General features: G+C 39.7%; 1 protein-coding gene across 2 annotated transcripts in view; it reads left to right on the top strand.

Moving 5' to 3' along the window:
- The window catches only part of LOC119905816 (solute carrier family 35 member C2-like), a 53,368-nt gene that overhangs the window by 13,363 nt on the left and 12,232 nt on the right, over positions 1-27,773 (top strand). The window contains exons 1-25 of one of the 2 annotated variants that reach the window (XM_038723151.1): positions 290-466; positions 3,437-3,554; positions 5,254-5,358; positions 8,858-9,001; positions 11,416-11,586; positions 13,609-13,806; positions 14,475-14,642; positions 15,407-15,526; positions 15,675-15,839; positions 16,094-16,252; positions 16,389-16,561; positions 17,176-17,305; positions 17,860-18,005; positions 19,189-19,318; positions 19,504-19,643; positions 20,546-20,672; positions 20,866-21,005; positions 21,089-21,221; positions 22,961-23,106; positions 23,261-23,390; positions 23,662-23,778; positions 24,690-24,836; positions 25,071-25,127; positions 25,796-25,834; positions 25,968-26,106. In XM_038723151.1, the coding sequence (XP_038579079.1) occupies positions 305-466; positions 3,437-3,554; positions 5,254-5,358; positions 8,858-9,001; positions 11,416-11,586; positions 13,609-13,806; positions 14,475-14,642; positions 15,407-15,526; positions 15,675-15,839; positions 16,094-16,252; positions 16,389-16,561; positions 17,176-17,305; positions 17,860-18,005; positions 19,189-19,318; positions 19,504-19,643; positions 20,546-20,672; positions 20,866-21,005; positions 21,089-21,221; positions 22,961-23,106; positions 23,261-23,390; positions 23,662-23,778; positions 24,690-24,836; positions 25,071-25,127; positions 25,796-25,834; positions 25,968-26,106 (3,404 nt within the window). In that variant the 5' untranslated portion in view covers positions 290-304. Of the gene's footprint in view, positions 1-289; positions 467-3,436; positions 3,555-3,665; positions 3,693-5,157; positions 5,359-8,857; positions 9,002-11,415; positions 11,587-13,608; positions 13,807-14,474; positions 14,643-15,406; positions 15,527-15,674; positions 15,840-16,093; positions 16,253-16,388; positions 16,562-17,175; positions 17,306-17,859; positions 18,006-19,188; positions 19,319-19,503; positions 19,644-20,545; positions 20,673-20,865; positions 21,006-21,088; positions 21,222-22,960; positions 23,107-23,260; positions 23,391-23,661; positions 23,779-24,689; positions 24,837-25,070; positions 25,128-25,795; positions 25,835-25,967; positions 26,107-27,773 lie in introns of those variants that run through there. The other variant, XM_038723157.1, reaches the window with a different exon arrangement.

Raw genomic sequence — 27,773 nt, 5'->3', positions numbered from 1 at the left:
AATGTACTTCCAAGAGCATTAAATTATTTATGCTCTTACTTCCTCAGAGAAATCCTTTACATTTAAAATACTGGCCTAGTGTTTTATTGTGCAGTGCACATTTAAAAATTGATGTGTCTGACTTGCAGACAAAACAAATAACTTACCAACCCTGCAGCTGGAACAACCTGCCAGCCTCAGTGGACTTACTTCTAGTTCAGTAAATGGCACGGGACACGCACGTTCCTAAGGGGCAGGTACACCAGTGCACTGACTCGGTGGGGCCCTGAAGAAGTTTTATAGCCTTCTCTGGAGTACCACGCCCATGCTGGAGCAGCAGGAGGGCCGTGTTTCTCGGATTTCACCCAGAGGAGTTCAGATACAACCTGATGCGGGGAGCTGGCTTCACAGTTTAGCGGAACTGGCGCGTGTTGACATCCCACCTCTGGAATGCCGTGTGGAGTCTGTCCAAAGGGATAGCAGGCAGGTAAGACCTCACCTGGCTCCTCTGACAAGGCGAGAAAAAGCTGTTGTAACGCTTTGGTTAAGCACAGTCTTTGTTGGTGGCGCTCTCTAAGGCCTGTTTTTTCGGGTAAACGTCTGAAGTAGGCTAATGTTACAGCTTGACAGTGATAGCTTGATATTCGCCGTCCTTTGTTCGAAGCTGTTGTAGAATAAAGCTCGCACGAGGAAGGGCCAGTTCACTTGCTGCCTCTTTGCGAAATATATACACATTGAAAAGTGTCAGAATTACAGTTATATAATAAAATCAACATAAAGTAAAATTTCTTGCATTTCTAACACTAGCGGCTAATTGCTTTTAAATCACTTGCATTTCATGTGCCTGTGACTGTATTCACCACCCACTGAACCCTTGACCTTAAAAAACGGTTTCTGGAGTCACCTTCACCTTGTTGCACCTTTTTTATTCTATTCCTTCATCAGTAGTTCACCTGGGTACTTGCAGGGTTCACTGGAGTTCACGTTATTCTGCGGTGGAGTCATTTCCTGGTGAGGTCAGTCCAAGGGCAGTAAATGCATCAGTGAATATGTTGACATTGATTAGAGACCACTTTAATCTCACTGTAGCATGGTAATCTACAGGCTCTGGGAAGTCAGAACAACATCAGCGGTAGATAAGTAATTTTATCTATTCATATTGAATATTCCATGCATGTTCTCCCGGGGCCGCGTGGGTTCTGTCCTCCCACCATCCACATGCGGGCTAGGTTAATTGGTGTCTCCCTCCCGCGAGACCCTGTACACAGGATAAGCGGTTGACGATGAATGAATGCATATATATATATATATATTCCATAGACAGCTCAACAAATGTTTTTTTTCTCCCCTACCCATAGAGAAAAATACGCCTCTCTGGGCTCTCAGTTTGGCACAGTAATGTCAGCATTATGGCCTATGTCATGTCAATGTCATGTGTTGTTAAGTTAAAGTGAACCACCGACTAAATGTCTACTGCATACGCTGAATGGGTTCATTCAAAAAATTCGGATAACTCAAAACATCAATGGTGGTAAAACTGACAAAGAGGCACTCAAGTTCAAGGCTGTTCTGATTTTGATTGCTTATGCAACTTAATTGCATCCACCCATAGAGAATTAGAAGTATAAACTCAGACTTGGCAACATTCAGGCAAGTAGGTACATGTGAAACATGAGAAAACACACAAAAAAAGCAGTATAGTTACGTCATATACTGCACATGATGACTGTGTTTCAGGTGGTTAGAAAAGCAGGCTGGAAGTTTCTCTGAAACTTCCTTAAGTGGCGGCCTGTCTAATCATGAGGTATATTTAAAATACAAGTAGAAAGCTTGGACAGGAGCTCATGAAAACATGAATTAAAGCAAACAAATAAAGCTAAGATCTAACGTGGAATTAAATAGATTTAACATTTAAAAAAGTAACATCCAGCATTTTATTGATGTGACAGATTTTAGTGTTGTCTTTTAAAAACTTGACAACCAACAAATAGTGTGAAATGATTCTATGTTGTTACATGACACAAGAGCGTTTTAACAAACAGCGTGATTCACATTCAACTTTTTCAGGTCTGCTCATTATGTTGTCAGTAAAGCTGCTTGCTCCGTTTCTCTTCATATTTCTCTTCACCTGCTCTTATATCATTTTCACAGTTTGATGCTGAAACACTATTTGTTCTAAACACTTATAGCACACTCAGTCACAGGTCTGTGAACTTCAATAGCTCAGCTATTATACTGGAGAACAATGTTCTTATTCACAAAGCACAAATGCCAGAGATTTGACCCTTGTTTTTTTTAAAGAGCACTGAATTTAGAATAATTTTCATGCAGTTTTCCTGTGTATTTCTAAGAGCACAATTATCTTTTTGTTGGAGTCAGGCCTTTGAAATATAAAAATGAGCTGTGGTCATTTAACGTTTTGATTCATGACCCCCGAAATGCAAAAATACCCCGTCATGATGTCCTTATACAGATGTATTGTAGCAGAGTGGAAACATTGGATTTGTTCATGAGAGAATAAGAATCATACATTCTAATTATTTAGCATGTGCAGTCAAAGGCTCATATAGTGTACTGTTAAAGGCGTATTAGTTTTATGGCCTCTTTAAGTGCTGTGTGTTTGTTAATATTACAGCCCTGTGTGTGTCATTAGCTGTGTGAAGTCAGAGGGTCAGTAATGGGGACAAGCACCAAAGCACCTGTAGTCTGAGTCAGCCATAAAAGAGTTCCCATGGGAAACATGCTATGGTGGCATGAAACCTGTTCAAAAACTAGTGAATCCTCCCAGAAATCTACTATGTCTGAATATTTTACTATTTTCACGATTGATTAATGTGTTGATTGTTTTCTTGATTAATTGTTTAGTCTAAATATATATAGTGGTTATTTTCTTCCTGTTGCTCGTTTGTGCCTTTTACTATTTTAATTCTTTGTGAATGTATAACTGCTAGATGTATGTTTTGTAAAATAGTTAGATAACATGTGGATGAGCCAGATGTTTGGCAAAACTAAACTAATTAAAAGTAACCGTAGTGATGAATGCTGCAAGGTGACATATTCTAATTCCTTGTTTGATCTGACCAACAGTCCAAAACCCAAAGATATTCAGTTTGCTCTCATGTAATAAAAAAAGAAAAGCAGCTAATTTTCACATTTGAGAAGCTGGTACAAGTAAATTTTTCAAATTCTTGCTTGAAAAATTACTTAAGTGATTACTCGATTATCACAATAATAATTCTTGATGGTTGCTCTGCTGCTCCACTTTTGGTTGCCTAGTTGGCTTTGACATCGTTGGTTTGTTTTTACTTGATATTCGAGCTATTTAATGGAGACTGTTTGACTCTACTGAGTCAACTGACCACAGTATATATAAGAAATACACTTTCATATAAATATGAGTGAATGAAAGGGTGAATAACATATTATATATTTATAGCATTGTTTTTCATGTTTCTAGGCCCCACTCATGTCTCCTCCCCTCCATGTTTCATCATCATCATCATCATCATCTTTCTGGCTAATGCTGTGTTTCCTGCTCAGTGTCCTGCTGCTGCCCCCAGTGGTCCATGGCCAAGGTAGAGAACATTTCATGACCATTATAACCATGAAGTTACTACTGATAGAGGAAATGTGACATACACCGCTTGATGGTGAAGATGCACATGCGTCTTTCAGCTACTGTACAGATTTGTTGCTAAGTGGCACGAACAAGAGTACTTCCTTTAAAATTTACTCTTGGGTACGAACGCCCTTTAGTGGTTCAGATCTGTCGTACCAGTTGTGTACACACCTTTTAAATATGATACAGTGCTGAAATACAATACATGACTGAAACAAATTGAATGCAAAATTAATATTCTGTTAACTTATCATTATCATGGTTTGCCAATTCAGTAAGAGGATTTTTAAGATTTTATGATTTATATCGGAATATTTCAACACAGCAATACCTGCTTTTCAGTATGTATCTGACTGTCACATCCTCTCATATTAATGATGGACCACTTTGCATCAGATTTCTGACTGCAGGAGCCGAAGCTTCACGGTGGGAAATCTTCTCTTTTTGTTCTTTCATAGCATTTTTGTGAATGAAACTCGCCCACAAACAAAGTGGAAAGTGGCTTTTAAGGGTTGATTATGCTCACACAGAGACTGTACTACTTGACAATTAAATAGCATTTATTTATTTTGAAAAATGTGATTTCTACTAATGAATAGTACAAATATAAACGTAATAAATTAAATAAATATATTTTCTACTGCTGGTTTCTAAGAACAATACATCTAAGTTCAGTGCTTTTAACCTGCTTTTTAGAATTTCTCTATTTATTTTATGGTTACTTTATGCTACATTTCACAAAAGAAACAATCAGTGTGACTCAATGGGCTTATTATTTCAGTGCTGAACTAAAGAGTGATGGTCACAACCAGCTGCTTGTACTCAACAAATCAGGGAGTACAACACAGTCTCTGTATTTGTCTGCATATCTGCCCGCCTGTGTGGAAAAGTTGTTGTTGTTAGTGGGTCTGTTAGACCTTGACCTCAGTCTCTCTAAATCCCTCTAAATCAGACCCAATTTGATCTTCTGCCAGGCACCGAAGAAGATGAGGATCCTCAAGAGGCCCCTGGCCCAAATACACACCCACATGCATGCATACATACATACATGCTAGTCAGGAAAGGATGTGTTGAGTGCTGAGGGTCATACGTCCACAAAAGCAATAAAGACAAAGTTCTGTGATTCATGCTGTTCGTGTCTCCTCTGTCTTCTTTGTTTCCGTTTTCTCCCTCCCCCTCGTCTTCCTCTCCATCTATTACCCCGTCACATACTACATACAAAACCCTGACACACTGTAACTCTGTGACGTTCCTTTGACATGACCTTCAACCCTCCAGTCCCCAACCAGCGTCCTGTTCCTGTTTCTATACCAGACCAGAGGACAGGGCATGCTTTGACGGATGGAGGGGCAGCTGGAGAGAGGGATGGATGGAGGGTGGGAGGTTAGAAACATGAAAGACACTGCTTGTTGGGAAACCCCTGCTGGAAATTATGTAGATTAGATCGAAACAAAAGATGGATTTGATTATGGGAGAAGGAAGTGAGAGGAGATAGGCCGTCTTGGCGATCAGGAGGAATGAAGAAGGTTTCACAATTTGTTTCTTTGATCTTTGAAAAGCCTGTAACTGTCATGCTCTCCCACTTCTCTTGACCCAAATCCTTTCCTACATTTTAAAGCCAGATTTGTTTTCCCTTTGTCTATGTGAATGTCAAGGTCGACTTAAGCTGACGGTCCTGTCAGAGGACAGGCTGCAGATGAAATGGAAGGAGGCGGATGGACCTGTTCAGGGCTACAAGGTCCGAGTGAGGCCCATCTCAGGTGAGACTTTCCTGGCAGTGCTGAAAGCAGTCAAGTGTGAAATTTTCACATAAATAAAATTACTTTATAACATGGATTAACAAAACAGGTTTGCTCTAACCTATGGTATATTCAGTTTGCCAAAGCTAAAATATGCATTTACAATAAATAGAAATGTCAAGATATATGGTACTACTAGTTTTCTAGACATTTGAGGAAGCCAGTTTGTGCAGTATTTGGAATTGCTACAGTGCACCATCCTCACAGCTCATTTGTAATTTTCACAAACCTAACCATCAAAAGTTTGATATATGTAAAAGTTTCCTGTACCGTGGAAAAATAACACTCAAACTTCACAGCACTAGAGCAAATCCCTGCAGGCAGGTTCAGGAGCTCCTTATCCTTAGAGCCAATTAGCCAAAGTCTATTTTGAATGAGTAATTTGCCATATTTTAAAGGTCAGGGGAAATCTGTTACATGACTGTGAAACAATTATGTCACAGTTGGACAAAGCAGAAGTGCACTGGGTAAGTGCCTGTATGATATGTCTTTTACTGAGTCATGCCTCCATCTTCTCCTTACTGTGAAATGGTTTTCTGAATAATCAAAAGTTTATAATTATAGACTTAGGACAATGTGCAGGCCAAAGCATTGCCTCTCTCTGAGTGAGATACGCAATTATATATATGTGTATACATGTAATGTATGCACACCCCATGTATAAACTGACTGTTTACAGTCAGGATGCTTTCTATTACTGCTCTATAAAGTCCTCATATCATGCATTCATAATTAGTTGTCTATGTTGATACTTAATAATGTACTTGCAATCTGTCCTCCTCCGTGAAACTGATAAACGAAAGAAAGCTAATAAAGTAAGTTAAAGCCTTTAATGATCATTTTATCATGTATAGGGAAATTAGAGTTTTCATGTGCAACAAATTCAATCACACTAATTATTACTGTTGTAACTGAGCAAATTGCACTTCAGTTACATCCTGGACAGAATATTGGATTCAAACTTGTGATAAAAAGATTTGCATTGTAATCATTCACATAAATTACACCTTCTCGGAACAGGATAAAACAGCTCTGCAACTCTCCTGGATCACGGTGGAGACGGGATTAATTTAGACTAGGGAAGCTGATACAATGCATTAATTTTTATTCCAAGAAATGTGTCACTCTGAGAAAGTTAAGTCAAGTATAATAACGTTCCTTTTTTTTGATAAGTATGGTGAAGAAGTGTCTCTATTTATGGCTAAACTACTGAGTGACTATTGCAAAGGGTGTAGTACATAAGTAAATGAGAGTCAGTTTGGACACAGTTTGGATTCTCTGGTTTTGCAAACATGGATGCCATCATAAGCATCATAAGTGGGTAGCAACAAAAGAAAACAGAAAAGAAAAAAAGATTGCATTGCAACATCAGATGAAATGCTTGGTGATTTATTTCCCTTCATGTTCTGGAGAAATCTGGACGGATTTATCAAAAGATATCATAAAAGGTGTTAAATTCAATCCCAATCGGATCATAAACTAACATATATAGTATAATACTAAGACTTGATTCCCCCTTCTATAGTTCGAAGCAGCACATAAATGTGGTGTGAAAGTGTCTTTCATCTCAGTGTAATCCAGATTGCCATGAATGTGTCAGCTCTCTAGCTTCACAGGTGATGGCTTGGATAAGAATGCAGCCCTGTCTCCTTCACATCTGTGATTCTTCCTGCCCCTCTAACGTTTCCTTAACATTGTTTTCTCTCCGTCACCCTCTTATCTCCACACTGTGCAGCTAAGCCCAGGCACGTCTAAAAGAGAGACGTAAGGGGGCTTAGAAGAAGAATTCAGGCCAGCACAAGACCTGAGGTAAAGGGTCTGGAAGTTTTGGGGGACGAGTAAGAGGATGGATAGGTGATGTAGATGTGATAAGGGAGGGGGGGTAGTGGTCTGGAAAATGCATTAAGAAGAATTGCAGAAGGACAAAAGAGGAAGTGGTGTATCATTTGTATAGAGAAGAGGAAGAGGTTGAGGACCAGATGGAGAAGACAAACCTTCAGGAAAAATGTGAATACAGTTTGCATTCAATGCTCATTTTTATTCTTTGGGTTATTCACGGATAGAAAAGATGCACTCCACATTTCGCTCTTAAGGTTTCTTTCGATCAGTCTAATCAGACAAGAACTAGGAAAAGTGTGTATAATCTGGTAAGGTACTTCAGCAGCTGTTGGAGCAGGTTGTGCATCATGATACAGTATATGATCTATGCCAATGTAAAAAATTACTTTTCAGATTAGAACAACTCCAGTTAGATCTAAAGTATTTCTGCAGCATGACATTTAGACTTCACTTATTTATTGCTTACATGCTGACTTTAGACCCTTAAATTCTTGGGGAAATTGTTTGCAGGAACGGATCTCACCCAGGCATCCAAGGCCAGTAGACTGGACAGGGATGGCCATCTGGGAAAAAATATTCTGTTACAATAAAATGAGAGTTACTTTTACAATACAAAGAATGAGGTTGAGACAAAATATAAATAGTATCAAATGATATGAGAGCAAGAAGACAACCTAGGCTGTGCTGTATTTTTTTATTAGTATATTATAGGAACATTTACACATTCAGGGAACAAGTTAAAGGATAAAATGATGAAGTAATATGAAACTTAGCACAAAAGTTCTTGACTGCAAGCAAGTGGTTAAACACTCTCAAACAAATGATTGGACTACTTACGATGACTCATTTGACATATTTGATGTTGCTGATGATTCTACTTTGTTTGGGTTCAAGATCAGTTGAATCAGCATATACTGTAGGAGGGAGGTGTCTGATCTTGTAAGATGGTGCAGCAAGGATAGCCTTCAGCTTAATACTTGAAAAACTAAAGAGAAGATTGTAGACTTAAGGAGAGGGAAATGGGGGAAACTACCTCTTGAAATTGTCGGCAACCAATATGAAAAAGTTTAAATTTCTGTGGCGCTATAATAACCTGAAATGGCTGGGCTTCTGTACTGACTACTGCTGGAACAAATGCATTGGACAATAGTTAAGACTGCATCTAAAATTCCTTGTCACTGCCTCCCATCTCTCTCTCCATAAAGTTTGGCCTGACTAAAAGGCTCGGACCATGGTTAGACATGACTCTCACCCAGCAGCTAAACTCTTTCAGGAAATGTCTTCTGAGAGGAGGTACTTTGTACTTTGTTTTAAATCTGACCGATTTGAAAGAAGTACATTCCCTGAAGCCATTTGACTCTTCAATTGTGAACCTTTGATGTATATTTTGGCTTTAGCTTATGGTATTATTTGTAATTATTAATGGGGTTTTGTGTAATATTAATTTAGGTTATCAGACTCTTGAAACTTTAGTTTTTAATGTATCTTTGTATGATATTATGTTTAATGTACATGAATGATGGTTTTATTAGAATGCTGTGTTGATTGTCTTCAGGTTACAGGTTGTCTCCTACTCAGTTGATTGAGATCATTTCTAAACCGCAATGCTTGTGTTTTTCAGAGGTGCCACAGCCAGAGCTGATGCTGACCACCACACGAGGCCGGGCAACGGTGGCAGGATTGGACTCCAGTCAGGAGTACGCCCTCCAAGTCCTTGTGCTCAATGGGACGACAGAGAAACTTCTCGCAAAGAGACGATTCACTAGTAAGAAACAAATAGAACAAATAGCCAAGCATTTGTTGTATTGTATGTATAATGGCATTTGATAGCAGACTCGGCTATGTCAGAGAATGATGGTGAGTGTTTGAAGTTTGGTGGCAGTACTTTACTTTGAGGTTGAACAATTTAAGATGTGCCTTTCAGCTCTGGTAAATTATGTGAATATAAAATTTTGCTGTAGCATATATACTTTTTTTTTTTTTTTTTACCAACTCATAAACGAATGCAGTAAAAAGTAGGAAGCTGGTTTATGAAGTGAGCAGGCGAGCTTGACAGAGATGAGAAACATGAAGTTTTGGATAGAAATAGTTGCAGAGTTTGAGTTCATCAAGAGGTAGGAGGTAGGTTGTTCATGTGTATGAGTGAGAGTGAGCAAGGCTGCACAAATATATGGTCAGTTTTAGTAAAACGTTACGTGCAATTCATGCATTTTTTTCTTCAGATTAACAGGAACTCACAAAACATGCCACAGTTTTTGTGGGGTTGAACAAGAGACAAAACTCCACAGGTATGATATGATGCAAAACAATGTCTAGAGATGAAAAGAATACTATTGGCCCTGCTGTTGACTCTACTGTGAGATAACACTGGCAGAACAGCAGTTGGGGTGGTTGATGGTGCAGCGGATAAGACACATGCGTTCGGTGTGGGAAACCCGGGTTTGATTCTCATTGTGATGTGTCCCTGAGCAAGACACTTAACCCCTAGTTGCTCCAGAGGCGTGCGACCACTGACGTATATAGCATAGGTAAGTCGCTTTGGATAAAAGCATCAGCTGAATGAGTAAATGTAAAATCATATTATAAGAAGGGGTGCATTTTTGACATTCCTACACTTCCTTGGAGTGTGCAGTGGTTCTCGAAGTCCCCATCCCATCAGACCAAGTAGACGCATAAGCAAACACACACACAGAGTGGGTAAAAATGCTACTCTAGCCAGATTACAGGCTGAAAGCGGGTTTTGTTTGAACTCACTGTGTATACTTACATGTGTGTTCCTAGGCTGTAAATCTGCCCACCAACCCTTATTTATCTGTGGCTTACAAAGACGACCTTGCCAGCCAAATGTCAATAATGCCTTTCTAACCCACACTGTGTGGACGGAGCAGCTTGCACAGAGGAGAAGGACTGTTATAGTTGAGTTTCCTGGTAATTCCAGAGAAGAAAAATGGTAGGTTGGGGGCATTTTGATGAAGCGCCACCTATGTTTGGAGGATTAGCCTGAGCGTAGTAATTGGCATCACATTTTTTCAAACTTATTGTCCCCTCAGATTATTTCAGACATCTCTGTCTCTCACTCCGATGCTGTTATTTCCTGCGGCAGGACATTATTAGTGACCATCACAATCCATCACGTTAAATGACAATAAAGCTTTCTGATTTCTCCTGATTTGTGAGCCCCTTTCAATTTTGACATTTTATTGTTACGACTCTGATTATTTCCTGGGCTTCATATTGGATTGTAAAATATGTGAAGGTAGCCCGTGGTTGCTTGTGAACCGTGCTATTGATAGTAGGTTACTGTGTCGAGTCGAGCATGTCCTGACAGGTCTGAAAAACATGCAAACTTAGAAATTCGTAACACCGGCTGTCATGCTGGAATGATGGCTGTCTGGGAATTCCTTCCTGATCCGTCTTCGCCTTTCCCATCTGCTTTAACCCCCTCTGGGCCCAGCACTTATTTTGAGCCGTGCAAGTGATAGTAGGTTACTGTGTCGAGGTAATTCTTACTTCTGTCGAAATTTCACCCTCAATTTGCTGTTGTGGAACTTGACTCTTAACTCCAGGCAAGGATTTGCCAACAGGGCCCCGTGAAGCAGTTAAGCCAGAGAAGAAAATATAACATGAAAGAAGCTCTATCGTTCCATCTTTACTATTAGCATTTTCACTTTTATCTTGCTGATCTCAAACCTACCCAGCACTGAAATCCAATCTGCAAATATGTATGTTGTCCAGATCAGTCATGCTGTTACATCATTAGCCCTGCAGTACTTTTACACTAAAAACAGGGCAATGCCTCTATTTGACAAAAACAAATGTGAGTTATTGTGCAACCTGAGCCTAGTAGAGACACAGTCGTGTGTTTTAAAGTGTCATTGGTTTTTGAAAATGTATTCGCTCTGGATAAATATACATATATAAAACTGTTCAGTGCTAGTCTTGGCCTGCTCAGCACATTATGTAGGTATTGCATTAGGATTTAAAGGGGCTTCATATGTGCTGTGAATTGGTATGACTACAGTTAATTTATAAACATGCATACACATTTTGATGTAGCGTTTTTTATAAGATTTGACTCTCTAGAAGGTATCAGATTCCCTGCACCACTGGCAGTAATCTTATATGAATTAGCAAGAGAACTCAATTGTGATTCCCCTAGCTGCACTTTCTCTCTTTCAGTGGAGGGTCTGCGGGAAGAGGAAATGATCCGCAGTGGTAGCCGAGAGCAGAAGAAGAAGACGTTGCCAGGCGGGTCAGGATCAGGTGATCTGGACGATGCAACAGAGGCTCTGGTGGGCCTGCCAACGATTCTGTATCCGGACCCCACCACCACTGCTGCTGCCACAACAGGTAGCACATGTAGTACTAGTCGAAAATAGCATTACATCTACACACACACTCCCACACATCTTGGTGTGAGTACAGTGTGGTGACTTGGGTCCTGGCAAAATAAGATTACAATAAGAGGTGCACAGTTAGCTCACCTGGTAGAGCGTGCGTCCTACGTACATGGCTGAGCCCTTATTGCAGTCCACCCTGTGGCTCTTTGCTGCATGTCATCCTCCCTCTCTCCCCCGTTTCCAGACGCTATCCACTGTCCTGTCTCTCTCAAGAAAGACGCTGAAAAGCTCAAAAATATCATGATAACGTCCTAAGGGCTTTAATATAAAAGAAAATATGGTAATAGAGCTAAATGGGATAGTAGTACACTGGCTGGTAAGTTGTAAAATCTTTGGTGTTGGCTTGTTTTTAATAATTTAATCAAATAATTTAAACCTAGTCAAAATGTCTTTGAATGTAATATATTTCAGAGTAATGTACATTTCCTAGAAAAGAAGTGGTGAAACTAGCAGGCAGGAACCATAGTGGTTATAGCTGCTCTCATCTCTCTATTAAGTTTGGAGACCCAACAGCCACATTTTATGTTCAGTAGCATTGTGCAGCATGGACCAATCATGCAGTTCCATGAGATTTGTCTTTAAGGTGCTTTTGAAGATGGTACTGGGCAGAATTTCTCAAGAACATTCCCCACATAGCCAGTCTGGGACTGAAAAGAAGCTTTGAAGCTCTTACAAAACCATGATTCATTCTTCTCCAGGCAGCAAACCTTATTACTTTGTCTGTGTTGTATAATAATAATCTTGATAAAAATAATTTTATTTGTATAGCATAGCACTATGTGCTCCTCGCATGAAGTGTTTTCCAGTGCATGGAAACAGCATAAAAAAGAAAATCACTCATATAAAAGCAACAGCATAAAAACACAGTTGCAATCTAAAACCATCAATAAGGTAAAAAAAAAAACTGTACAAATCTGGCAAATGAGTAAAAATAAACTAAATCTGGTAGCAACATTTCAAAGCTGTATTATGCCATTGACTTGAACCTGGACTCTGGAACAGCTGAAAGTAAACTGTTAAATTAATCGGCAACAATTTTGAATCGATTAATTGGTTTCTGTAAGAGTAAGAGTTAAACCGCACAACATTTTGTTACATCCGATCTGTCACATCAGCTAAGTAGTGTCTCAGATTGTTAAACCCAGAAGGTTTCACAAACTGATCCTTGAGTTTTATGTTATCTCTACAGTTGAAGAAGTGAATGAATCAATTAATACAAACCTTTTTTCTGTTTGACAGTTAGGATGAGGAGTACTCCAGGGTTGCTCCAGAAATACCCACCCTCTGTTTTAGTCTGTTTGGTATGGGACATAAAAACCTACCTAAGAGCTGATCTATCTGCTCTGATCTTCCATGGCCTCTGTCATTATAAGAGAGAGAGGCACGGAAAAGTTGCCACCACATACATACAAGCAAGCCCGTACACATGTATACACTAAGTACAGTATACTGTATTTGCACACGGCTACACCAAAGCCCTTTGAGACTAATACACACACAATAATGACAGCCCAGCGACAGTAGGTGGAACACAGGAAACAGTATGTGCAATATGTTGTGATGCTGAGCAAAAGCAGTGTGCGGGATCTTCTTTTCTCAAGCAAAGCTTTCCGACACGAATATCTCCTTTGACAAGAAAAAAAGAACACAGGAAACAAAAGCTGGAACAAGATGGAGGGCAGACAGGGAACGTGGGGTTGTTTGTTTGTTAGCAATGGTTGAGGCTGTATCTATCAAGCAAATGCAAAATATATAATCTAGGAATCATAAACAATAATTTACTGTACATGCAAATGTATATACAAGAAAATAATATTTCTCTCCCTTTTCCCTTTGATGCTTTTGTATTTCAATGGATCCAGTGTCAACAGTAGATTTCCTGTCACGTTCAGCCTCAACTGGTCCCCTAAACAGTCTTTGCTTATCTTGCTGTAACCCCACCCATGTGCTTGCCATTACTTCTCTCCTCCAGAGCCCCCAGCTATAGAAATCCCCTCTCAGCTCCCTGATGAGACTGCAGAGAAAACCGCGAAAGAAAAGAGGAAGAGGAAGAAAGAGAAAGAGCGAGATCGTTTTAAGGTGGAGAATAAAGTGGAGCAGGGGACGACGCAGGGCAAAGCAGCTGAGGAGAAACCCCGGAAGACACCTTTCCCTACCCAGCCGGTTACAGGTAACCTCTGGGTAGAAGAACATGATCTATAATGCTTCTTTTGGTGACACTTACTATTTTCATGGCCCAAAACATGATGGCACTAGTTAGAACAACTCCCTTTAAGCTGCAAATTAAGCAGGTTATCATAAAGAACGTCTGGCCACCATCATCTTGGGCTCTTCTTGTAGGAGTTAAGGTACAAGAGGCTTGAGAGCATTAACTGTTGGTTTGAAATGTGATGACAGTGTTTACACAAGGGAGGGTCTGGTAAAGGAAAGGATAATGACAGGCCATCATGTTCGGCTGGAAGGCACATGTGTCCTCTCTCTCTCTCCCTCCCTCATTAGTCCAAGGGATCACATTCACATGCATGGACACTCATTCATGTTCATGTACGCACCATGTCGACACACGTTCACGCACCAACATTTTTGCACATACACCCACCTTAAGTCTGCCAAAATGCATAGAGTGTTCTGCTTTCTGATTTAAAATCAAGCATTGACCCATGTACTCACTAATATACAGATGGGTGACAAATGAAAGGAAAAAACTATACAAAGTGACTTCATAAGGAGTTGGTCCACCGTGAGCCTCCAGAACAGCTTCATTGCTCTTTGGCATATATTCAACAAGTGGCTCTGGTGACTTCAAGACTATTTGCTTCATGCTCTCTTTATTAAAAGGCATGTCTCCAAGGAAACCATTTGAATGTGACAGCAATGCAGCAGCGGACATCATGTTGTTGGTGGATGGCTCCTGGAGCATCGGACGCACCAACTTCAGACGTGTCAGAGACTTCTTGGAGGGCCTGATGACACCTTTCCACATAGGACCGAACCACATTCAGATAGGTGAGTATCAGAGAGTGGGCCACAGAATGGGTTTGATATGTCTCCTGTCCCATTCACATCATCATTCATACTGCATGCAGACTAAGGGCTAAACAGTAAGTGATCACGTGTGATGTGACCCAGACAAGCGCACTGCAACATCGATTATTATTATGACATTTATATTGTTTAGCTACTCAATTTATTGACAAGTTTTAATTTAGTTTCTGCTGATCGGTCCTCCTGTGGTGGTGAGTTATTGGTGACCACAGTCACATCAAATCAAAACAAACTTTATTGTCATATATTGTCATATGTACAGGAAACAGTTGTCACTCAGTACATTGAAATTCATATTCTTTTAATCCTCCCAGTAATATCAAACATTAATTAAACACTCTAAGACATTAATAACAAAAGAGACATAAATAACAATGTGCAAACAAACTGCATACATGTCTGCTTATGCACACATGCACACAAAATGCTATAGCAACCACCTGGAACATCCTAACAACCACTTATTAAATACATAGCATCCACCGAGAACTGCACAGCAACCAGTTTATAGTCAGCCAAAACTGTACTTTTAACTGTACTTTTTTTTACTGTTAAAGCTTTTGGCTTTAAATATTTTAGTAGCTACAATAGTAGCAACAAAATATGTAGAAAAAACAAACAAACAAGCGTACTGAACTACCTCACTTCACTTAAAGTATAACGGATTCACCTTTCCTAACGGTAAGAATAATAAAATCTTGTGTAATGATGTGTTTTTGTCCCAGGTCTGACCCAGTACAGTGGAGACCCCCGCACAGAGTGGCAGCTCAACAACTTCACCACTAAAGACCAACTGCTGGAGGCAGTAAGGAATTTCAGATATAAGGGAGGAAACACATTTACAGGTAAACACACATCACAGTTTGCACCTTCGCTACTGTTAGTGTTTCCGTGTTTAAGCCCTAACGTCTTCGCTAACATCTGTCTTTAAAATATATGCACATACTACACACAGTACGTACACAGTAGAGTAGACCTGTATCCCTCTTCCAGGCCAGGCGCTGCTCCACGTCATGGAGGAGAACATGCGGGCCCAGGCAGGGGCAAGGTCGGACACACCATTTTTCCTGGTCTTGTTGACCGATGGGAAATCTCAAGATGACGCTATTGCTGCAGCAAGCCGGCTGAAGAATGCTGGCGTGGAGATCATCGCTGTAGGTGAGACTGAAAAGACGAGAGGATGAGGGGCTCTAGAGACTAATCACATGTGTAGCAGTAACTTAGGGCTCATGTTTTCTACACACAGTCACATCCATTTCCTGCATTTCTGTGCACCATGAAACTGTAAGCAGTCAGAACTAATTTTGTTCATTCAGCCTCTAGCCTTCTCATGTTAGGCGCTCAGAGGCATTTTGTTCTTATGTTTTTTGTGCTCAGTGGGTTGAACCATTTTATAACTCTGTATTATTCAGGTGTAAAGAACGCTGATGAAGCCGAGTTAAGACAAGTGGCGTCGGAGCCTGTGGATCTGAACGTCTACAATGTCAATGACTTCCCTCTGCTCAGCAAACTGGTGGCACGACTAGTCCACATCCTGTGTGGGAGGATAGAGGACCGTGGCATCTCAAAACGTAACCTGTCCATCTGTCTATCGACATATGTATTTGAATGCAAACTACGTTTTCCTCATAGCAGGCATCACATTTTTCAAATTATGAATATCTTGTTGGGGTCTAATGTGCCGATTCCTTGTTACTGTGTCTCCAGGAATGGAGCCTGGCCCGACAGCAGACCCGGCCCTCTCCTACCCCAGTCCGACTGATCTCCGGTTCTCTGAACTGGGTTCCAGAGAAGTGAAGCTTCACTGGACCAATCCTGCAAAGCCAGTCCAACAGTACAGAGTGGTCTACCATAGCGCAGAGGGTCAGAGTCCACAGGAGGTTAGAAACGCAATTATGAATTATGACCGCATCAGCTTTGAGACATATGCACAGATAATCAAAATAAAATGGCAGATTCCAGCAGCTTCCACATTGTGATTTAACAACACACTCTTATACATATTCTGGGAGAAGTGTGCTTGATTGCCACAGGAAAAGCACTCTTCTTTCAGCAAAGCCAATGCATAAGCTGTCAGAGAGAGGACAAAAGGAGTGAAACATACCATCTTGTTTCCTCTTCAGTAAAGATTTCCCTTTTTCTCGGGTTGTAACAATGAAAGTTCTGGGACAGATCACTTTTTGGTAAATAAGATCAAATAATGTTTTAACCAAAAATGTATCAACATTTCTGTAGCTTTTTTGAAAATAACAGTGCCCTGTTGAAAATCACCTGACAGCTTAATAACTCTCTAATAGCTGAGCTTCTCAATTTTAACATACAACATTGAGTTTAAAAATGTTGTAGAATGGGGGGAGAAAAAGCAGTTTCATAAAAAACACAATTTTAATAATAACATTAAATATAATATTAAGCATAATATTAAAATGTCAAAATACGACATTTGGAGTTTTTACACGTGTTTGTTTGACTGTAAGAGATGCTCTGTGTCTAGGTGGTATTGGCCGGCTCAGAGTCCACTGTGTTGCTGGATGGCCTCTCCTCTCAGACGCTGTACCATGTGTCCATCTTCCCTGTTTATGAAGACAATGTTGGCCTGGCGCTCAGAGGAACTGTCACTACATGTAAGACTGACATCACTGCTAAATATTGTATGTTATTAGATTCATTAGTTTGTTCACACGTGTCACACGGTTGTGTTAGGCATTATCTCTGCACCTATTTTTCTATCTGATGATATTACATTTTTTTAGTGTCAATAAATCCCATGAAAAGACCAAAACCAATAATGAACTGATCCTCACAGGTATTGTTTGTGTAACCAAAGCCTGATGTATCTTATCACAAGCAGGGCACAACTAATACAGGACTAAATATGGAGGATTGAAGCTTGAATCTGAGCACTGACCATCACAACCAGCTCTTATTACAACACAATATACAAATAACCACAGGCAACGACTCCTTAAAATTATATTAGGATTTTACCACAGATCAAAGAACAACATCTTCAGCAAATAAATCACTATTATCTGTTGTCAGCAAAAATAAAATAAAAGCTTGTAACAATCAGCAGGTGTGGGCGTGTGCTTGTGAGCTAGCAAAAATATGTGACGTTTCTCTCCTCATCCTTTCTTTTCCTTTCCTTCCTGTGTCTCGTCTTGTCCCCCTCACTCAGTGGCCCTGGCCGTGCCGTCCAACCTGGAGGTGACGCCTTCCTCTTACAGCACGCTGCGAGTGAGTTGGGGTGCAGCACCTGGTGCAACACAGTACATGATCCTGTACTCAGCACTCAACCACGGAGAGCCTGATGACGCCAAGGAGGTTTGAACTGGATTTCTCTTTGTCCCTGTGAGGGGTGGGTGAGGGGGTGTGCACAAATGAGATGTATTACGCAAATGTGATTTATTATTAAAAGGAAATAAATTCAAGGCAGCAGTAACCAGGGTACTCAGCAGAAATAAAAGCGCAGCAGCAACAGGTGAAAACATATTGTACAAGGTAAGGAAGAGCCAGAATGCTACTGCTTCTGATGCCCTGTTCTTATGTGATATGTTTTCAACATATCAATTTGCTTTGGTGACAAGGCACTACACGTAGGCAAACATACAGTTAAACATAAATAAATGTAGAAATATATAAATAAGGAATAAACAAATGCACGTTAAATAAGAATAATAAAAGAATAGAGAAAAATAATACTACTATTTGCTGGGAAAGAACAATGTGGCAGATATTTGCATATGGAAAAGAATACATGACACCAAGATAAAATGACATAAAACAGTTTTTATTATTATAAATAGTACTTTGAACAAAAGCGCAGCTGATTAGGTCAGCTGTTCCAAATGTGTGTTGCCAACAGGGCAGTTGCGGAGCGCCCTCTGGTGGCAACACATGATTGAAGGATCCGTCTTCCCTCTCTCCATCTCTTTTTTCATTGCCATTTATCTGCTGTTATAAACACAGATACTGATTGATCTGCAATTAGTTCATATTAGGCTGTAGTTATTAGTCAAATACTGTTTATTGCGGACAGCAACACATTTGTCCAGTCTTAATCTGTTAAACACATCATTCTTCCCTTTTTAAAATCACATAAAACACTTCAGTAATCACAAAACAAGTAAAATCTTTGCAGTGCTTGTTGTCGTCTATATTATTAATCTAACAAACAAATCAGCAAATCTTAAGTGCATGAGCTATATAACTAGATATTATGTAATTCGGTATGAGTGTCTTACATTGTCCTGTCTCAGTTCCTCCCACTGAAGATGCAAGGAAAGAGCCAAGATCATCTGACATTATATCTTAACAGTATGTGTTTAATTAGAAACTAAACGAAACGCTTTGTAAATACACGTCTTATTACCACATGATTACTGTTTCTCTAACACACTAATGTGGGCGGAGACAATCCTAATGTAGGACCAAGTAGAGTACACATCATTATGAGAGACATGTTAACAAACCTCCACCCATGCATTTTGTTTCTGTTTCGCTGCAGGAGAAATTCAGTGCAGACCAGACAGTGGTGGAGCTGGCAGGGTTACTGCCAGCAACAGACTACTCTGTCACTCTTTATGCCCTCTATGACGAGGACCCCAGCGACCCTGTCACTGCTGTTGCCACCACTTGTAAGAAAATTATTATCATCCCTGATTTTTCACTTTTCCCTTCCCCTTTGAAATCATCTCATCATCTCTAGCACAGAAACTTCTCAATGGCACTGATAAAAAAAACACTTACACCGTTACACTAGCTAATAATATCTTTTTCATTGCCTTCATCTTCTGTGTCTTGTACTTGTCCCTTCACACAGTCCTCCTCCCACCGCCGGCGAGTATTCAGTTCCCGAAGGTCACCCACAGTATGCTGAGGGTGAGCTGGGTGCCAGGAGCCTTGGACGTCCCCGGCCACAGGATCACCTACAGCACCAACCACGGCAGTGACATCAAGCGGGTAACTTCCCAAACACACTGGGACCTTCTGTCTCCAAAACCATCCCCCGAGCTGAGATTGCATCTTTGTTCAAACAAGAGACATATCTTAAATTATTTTTAGCGACTCTTCTTTTTAGCGGCTTTGAATAAGAGAAGTAATTATAGCTATGCTTCAGTAATCTATGATATTAGTCAGTCTAAATGTAGAGAAACACACCCTTGTGGGCTGTAACATCCCTAGAAAAAAGCTTCTTTTATCATGGATCTCTTTTCAAAGCATTCTCACAAACTGCTTTGGATAAAAAAGATCATCAAGATAATTCAAACAAAGACAAGTAATGTGTGTCCTTCTGTCTCAGTGTGCTCGCAAATTGTGTTTACATACAGCCAGTTATTTTGCTAATAATGTGAATAAGAGTGTAATGTAGACAACTCAATCTACTGAGCACCTCAGCGGTCATTCAGTATGATTAAATGTGCGATGAGTTTTAAGAACATTTTGAATCCTCTGGAATATGTAATGTAATAAAAGTATATAAATCAGTATAAAAATAGGTAATAATTATTAAAAAAAAAACAACTGCAGCAACTGAAAACATACTTACTCTGCCAGAATAATACCACGTTATTATCACAAAAGCTGAAACAGCATTTTAACCATTGTACAATTCCTCTTTCATGATGAAAGGAATAGTTCAAAGCACATCCTCTGGCCTCGACTTTATGTGTTTATATTAATGATGCTTTTATAGTATAATCAGATTTGCACAGTGGCTCATGTATACACAGCTATGAGAGGCTGATTGTCATAAAATCTTCAGTCACATTAGATTCCAATGAAAGCGTTGTTTTTGTAGAAAAATGGTCCACGTAACTGCAGCCGCAGTCAGTGTCCGTCATTCATAATAAATCGGTTTCCAGGTGGAGGTAACAGGACTGAACTCCGTGCTGGTGCAGAACCTGTCGTCTCTGTCTAGGTATCTGGTTTCAGTCCAGTCTCACTACCCACAAGGCCTGTCTGCAGCTCTCACCAGTAACGTCACCACACGTAAGACACACACACACACACACCCCAAGTCTTTTATGCTTGAAGGCATCATCTTAGACTTCCTCTGATGCAGCAAGGGAGCTGTGTTTGTAACAGCACAGCAGAGAGAAGAACTTTAAATGAAATACTGAAAAGAAATTCAAAGCAGACTGTAGCCTCTTTTTTCTTTAAATTACACAATTTTCTCTCCTAGTGAAGGTGCCTTCCCCATCAGACCTCAGGGTGACTAACTTCTCAGGCAGTGATATCACCGTGCGCTGGGAGGCTGCAGCTGATGATGTTGTCTCTTACCTCATAAAGTGGATCTCCCTCAGTGGAGGAGACCTGAGACAGGTGGGGATGGATTAATGGATGGGTGGAGTGTGTAATGTGTTATATTATTATAATTTATAGTTTTCCCCTTCTGTTTATTTTAGCTGCGGGTGAGTGGTGAGAGTGAAGGGGCGATCCTGGAGGGGGTAGAGGACGATAAGGAATACCAGATCTCTCTGTCTGCACTTTATGGAGATGGCGCTCAGAGTGAAGCTGTGGCAATACGCTACAGCACCTGTGAGTCTCACACACCCATTTACACACACATTTACACAACACACACTAATAAATAAAGAATTATCAACAGATATATTTATGTCACTAAATATGAACTTGCTGTGTTTGATAAAATAAATGCTCCAGCGCACAGGAAAGAGAAGTGGGTAGCATGTACTGGATGAGCAGTGATATTCTCCACAGCTGAGCGTCAGCCACAGAAATAAAAAAAAAGAGAGAAGAGAAGATGCACTGACCAGTCCTGTGTTGAATATTGCAGCAAATTATTCACTCCTCAGTCCACATTGACCATAGCTTGGAAAATAGTCTGGTGTGTGTTCTGTAAGCACCTTGGTGGCACAGAAACTCAAACAAGACTTGTATTTATTGATTTGTCTTTCACTATTTATTGTGGACGTCTTATAGAATAGGTTTCTGTCCAAGCAGCATTTGTCCTCCCCACAGGGTTACGCCCACTGCTGTTTATTCTCTACAACAACAAATGAGACTGAGTCAGTACTAGGATAGAAACTTTTCGCTTTAGGGAAATGAATCATCACACGGCCCTGTGGTCGCTGATCTTATACAGTGGTCACTTTCTGACTTTGTAAAGATAAGCTATTTTACCTAAACTAGGCCCTCCCTTCACGCCTGCCTCTATAGCCACTCCCCCCAAACACATGTTCATGCACAGTGCATGGGCAGAGTGCGTGCAGGTGGGCAGGAAGGTCGACAGCCAGGTAGGCCAGTCAATCATTAATCATTTCAGTCCAAATGAAATGATAGTGCATGATCATTACAGTCCTGCAACAGCCACAGAGTCCTGTTTTTTATTTTTGTGTCAGAACATTTGATTTATTGATTGTTTCTGAAATAAATTGCCTACCCCAGCTTTAAGTCAAAGTAGCAATACCTCAGTGTACAAAAATACATTATGAGTAAACAGTCCAGCATTCAATACAGTATGAATTACTTAAGAAAAAGTACATACTGTAAGTAATAGCAGGAAAGCAGCAGATATAAAGTATCAAAAGTAAAAATACTCATTAAATAAAACAGCCCAATTCGGAGTGTTAATTAATCATTTATAGATTAATGTAATATCACTACTGATACTGTAACATGTGAGTAGCATTTTAATGAAGTCAAGTGGAGCGAATTTCAACAACTCTACATTCTCTTGGGTTGTTTAATCAATAATGCATCTTCATTTTCAAACAGATATGTTTTACATGTGAAATCCTAATCTTAAAGTAACTTTTGCTGTGAAATAGATGTAGTGAAGTAAAAAGTACAATATTTCCCTGAAATGTATTGAAATAGACTGATAAAGTAGAATAAAAAATGAAAATACTCAAATAAAGTACAAGTACCTCAAAATGTTAATTTGGTTTTGGATTTGAGTAAATGCACTTAGTTACATTCTACTAAAACAAAAGATATAGTATTTGATATCAGAAAAACATTATTTCCACCTTGTCCGGCCATTGTTAAAATGCAATGGAAACTGTGCAGAGCTGTAAGTACGTTGGACCTTTTATTGATGAGAAATTGAGCAATATGCATTTTTGTTGCATTAACATGAACGTAATAGTGTATTCTGTATTGCCTTTTAATGTTTAAAAAAGCACTTTTAATGTCTTCAGTAATAATGATTGTTATTGTGTTTATGGATTTTATGCTGCTTTGCTGTAAAAATGATGTCCTCTTTGGGCCAATAAAGATTTATATTAATTGTTCCTTGTATTTTGTCTCTGCAGTGTCTGGTGGTGGCCCATCCAGCGTAACGGTCTCCGAGGAGACTGCCGTCAGCTTGGTGGTCAGCTGGATACCTCCCAACGCTCATGTCCTCCAGTATCGCGTGTCTTACACTGCGCTGAGTGGAGCTGAAACCCAGGACAGCACTGTGAGTGGGCTGCAAAGGTCACCTCTTCGTCCTGCAGGACAGGAAATCATAGAGCACCTCGGGGTCACAGAGAATTCCAAAATTTGACAATTTTCTCTACAGATGGATGTCTTACTTGAAAGCTTGACTTTAAAGCTGGGTTTGTTGTCCACAGGTGTTAGTCCCAGGTGGTGAAAAGCGGGTGGTGCTAGAGTCATTACAGCCAGATACACGGTACAGTATCCTGGTCACCGCAGAGTACCGCAACAGAGAAGGAGGCAGCGGTTCAGCTCAGGGCAAAACCAGTGAGTCAAACGTTAGGACCATTCTTAAGACCATTTCTTAGAGGTTTCATACATATGGGCCCTGCTGAATACCTGAAACTCAAATGTAAAATGAGTTTGTACTGTTAAACACCTGCTGCTTGGTGTTTACTCTTATTGAAGGTCCTTGTTCTGTTTGCCTGTTCATGTGCTTGCCTTGCTGTTCAGTTCTCCTCTGGCTATTCTGTATGTGAATCAGATTTGTTTTGCCTTCCTGTTGATTGGCCTGGTCTCTGTCTCTCTCTCTCTCCAGCCAGTCTGCGGGTCAGCAGTGTGAGTGTGGTCAGGTCAGACCACTCCAGTATCTGTGTGTTATGGAGACCTGTGTCTGTGGTTGATGGATATCGTATTGTCATCCAGTCCGTCAAAGGTAATATGTTGTAAAATCTAATTGATAACTATTTAAAGTAGTGATGTGTCCTTCCGTATCGAGGCTTCGAAGCGTCTGTCGAGTAAGCCAGGATGATTTTTGTGAAGCGCGTATCGAGGCTTGTGTTGGTGACGTATGTGGTGACGTTCGAAGCCCCGCGAGCCGGTCATACCACATGACTGATTCAGGAAATGGTTCGCTGGTTTGGCGTGTGATTCGAAAGGAGCAGCAAAATGCAATAGACCCTCCTCAACATTTTGTGGATGTTTGATTTGATTTTAATTGAACACAATTCCATTGTATCTAAGGCATATTTTAAATGACTAAAATATTGATCAACTTATGTCAGAATTTCTTTGATCAAATAACTTCAAAAGTTGTGATGGAACAGGAATTCTTTTGTACGAATTAAACTGGGGGCTCTTACCCCATATTACCCTATTAATAATTTTCTAAAGCAGGTAAAATCATCTCCAAAAAAAGAAACCGCCTGAAGCCCAGCACTGTGGAAAAGTGAAATGAACAAAATGTTGTCTGTACTAGCTAATGTCACAAACCCAGTAACACATTGTATCATAAAGACAGACATTATATTAATAAGTTAATCATTTATGTATTGGCATCGCAAACATCATTCATTAATTTATTCAATTCAAAGCTTCACACACCAAAGCCGTGGTGCCGTTTTAATCCCTTTGCCTGTCCCTTTACATTTATTGTCCACTTGATGGCACACTAGAGCAAATGAAGCACCGTGAAGCTTCGGCCCATGAGTGAACCAGTTGGGTTGAATGCTTTATGAAGCTTCATCTCGCCGTCACTAATTTAAAGCTGTCTCAGAAACCACATTAACCACTGCTAATTTCCCAATTGGTTTGTATGTGTCCTGTCTGTGTGTGCGTTGTGTACAGACAAGCGGAAAAAGGAAGAAACGGTTGATGAGACCAGCAGCAGTCACTGCTTCACTGATCTGGAACCACAGACTCTGTATCGCATCAGCGTGCACTCGCTTCTCGACTCAGCAGAGGGCGCTGCCGTCTCCATTCTCCATCCAACAGGTCTGACCTGATCACAGTAACACTGACTGTATGATAGATGTGGAAGTACGTTAGCTTACCACAAAGGCTAACACCTGCATTTTGTAAATTCCCTCGTTAAACTCTAAAATGTGTGAAATATATAATTTCTATGGTGCTTTCCTCCATGAAATGTAATCAAATAGTTGTAGAAGTAACTGTGTGTGTGTAAAAGTCTTCACACTTGTGATTGATTGTCTTTACTTCCTTTTATAGCTACAGCTCCAGCCAGAATTCCCATCCATCCCCGGCTGTACCCTATCCACAACGAAGGTGACTTGTAATCCTACCGCAGTTATATTCTTCTGTCGAAATAAGTCTTAGATTAGCACATTCATTATTTTTGTAATCTCTTGGGGATGTCATTTCAGTTCAATCTGAGTAGACTTGCAATATTTTTAAGTCTAGAAATTCCTAGGAGGTCTTTAAATGACTCCAGCAGGTCCCCAGCAAACAGAGGAGTACATCATGTTTTACATCCCTTTCATTGTCTAGACATTAACGTGCGTGTGTAACAATTTGTTTTTGGTGATGTGGCTGAAATTCATTTCATAGTAATCATGAGGACTGACGTCATGCTTCATGCTTCATTTGTCAGTTTAAGTGAAATGTGCTTGTTTCCATTGATTTAGACCACACAAATGTGAATCAGACCATAAAAACATCTTCTTCTTATTACAAAATGTTCCCACTGAAAGGTGATAATAAGCAATAATATATTCCACTCTTGTGTAAGAATGTTTTTTGGATAATCAGTCCCTTACGCCGTATTGCTTTCTCACTGTATCAAATAGCAAAATTGTTTTAATGTACCCGGAGCCCATAGTAAGACTTTGGTATTTTAATCATGGAATGATTCCCTGTAATGTCTTAGAATTAATTTAATCAATGTACTGAAAATGCTGGAGAAAAAAAATCAACACTGTCCTGTTATGTTGCAGTCTGTCCTGCAGTCACCATCAGAAACAGCATTGTTAAAGGTGAGACGAGCTGTCCTCAATCATAACTGCAAACTCCTCCATAAAAGGCTCATTTTGAAACATTAGATTTCTGTCCCCGTGTTGCATTAAAAAAATCCACCTCATTGTTTCTGTCATGTGTTTGGTGTCTCAGGATTTGACATGATGGAAGCCTTTGGTCTGACTCAGAAAGCTCACTCGTCTGTGGAGGGCGTGGCAGCCGAGCCTTTTGTCTTTAACACCCTCCCCACCTACACACTGTACAGAGACGTCCAGCTGTCACAGAGCACCAAGTGAGTTCATCTCTTTCACTGCTTTAATTCACGCCCTACTTCTTTTCTTCTCTTATTACTTGTATCTATACAGTAATAACCATAAATGCAGCCTGACATTGTAGAAAAATGTTTATATTTGAATAAATACTTGCATATAGGATAACAAATACCATATAGCTGGTGATAAGGATTGCAGTGCAATACAGACAGTACCCTGTGCTGTTTGTTCAGCTGTGTCTACAAAGTTGAATAAACAATCCTTTGTGGTTACATGACAACTTCCAAATGTGGCCGGAGCGATCAAAATCCAGTCCGTTGAAGATTCAGTATTAAAACTTAATCTGAGAAAGAATCTTGCTTTCCACCTTGTGGCTCCTTGCTTTCCTCGCTCACTTCTCTTCTCATATCCTAGCTTTTCCCTACAGGGTTGCAAGAGAGATTTGTGAGGAAGAGATATGAAGATTTGTATTCTCCAAACGTCCTCGCTCACTCCCCTGTCATTTTAAAGAAATGGCAGTTACTAATGATGCTTGATTTCAATTGTCCTATATGTAGAAATAATTAAGAAACAGATTATAAGAATGACATCTGATAATACTGATTATAGATTTACTGTTGACAAAATAACCAACAGACAATTCAAATTTTGTTTTCTTCTGAAATAATTAAATGGATGTAAAGGAGCAATAAAAACATCTATAAAATATAAAGAAAATTATGCAAATCAAATCAGCTTTATTGGATGAATAACAACAATTTTGCCAAAGCTATAAATAACAATAATAATAACAATTAATTTCATACATAAGTAAATAAAACAGTAAATGTTGTGTTTGTGTGTGTTAATAAAAAATAAAATAATAATAATGAAAATATCTAAAATAAAAATTACGTAAAATAAATATTAAAAATAAAAGTAAATGAAACAGTAAGCGTGTGTGTGTGTGTGTATTAACAGACAAAAAAATAAAAACTATTTAAAAACAAAATACAAATAAAGGAACAATTACTAAAACATCAAACAATCAAAATAATAATAATTTGAAAATTTGTACAATTATTTATCAGAGGTTCCACTGCTTGTCCTCACTTCATGGCATGAGGAGACATTTTGCAGCAATTATTTGACATTTGGTCATTTCTCCCAGTAAATAGAGGAGTTTCTGTGTGTCTGAAATTTGAATTTGGGGTATATTAGGGAAATGTTTGCAAAGTGTTTTATATTTAGGGCATGAGGTTAGAAAGTGCAGCTCTGGCTCTACCTGTCCTCTGTAGCACTGGGAGCAGAGTCTTTCCTCTTGTGGCAGCCAGCTCTGTCTGCAATTTCTAAGTTGTTGTGAAAGGCTACAGTTACTACAGTTGTCTGATACTTTTCAGCCACAGGCTGAACTGAATATGTGCGACTGTGCTGCTGCGTGGGGAAATTATTTGCTTTTCCTGAAGGAGCCAAGAAGCACTTGGAAAAATTTTAATAAAGAAAAAGTAAACAACGGATCACCTGATCAAATATCAAACATCACATGAGTGTGATTTACTGACCTTACAGTTCAAAATCTTCAAACACACACCCCTCTCTGTCATTGTGCAGCAATTTGCAAACATGTTGACCATATCTTATATCTAAATGGGTTTGGTATGGTGATGGTTTCATAAGAAAAAAAATAATGGAGCAGTTCCCCTTTATT

This window comes from Micropterus salmoides, unplaced genomic scaffold, assembly GCF_014851395.1.
Source record: "Micropterus salmoides isolate LMB-PRFRI ecotype aquatic unplaced genomic scaffold, ASM1485139v1 Ms_hic_scaffold_16, whole genome shotgun sequence".
In the NCBI taxonomy this organism is placed as follows: Eukaryota; Metazoa; Chordata; class Actinopteri; order Centrarchiformes; family Centrarchidae; genus Micropterus; species Micropterus salmoides.
This window is presented reverse-complemented; position numbering and strand designations above follow the sequence as displayed.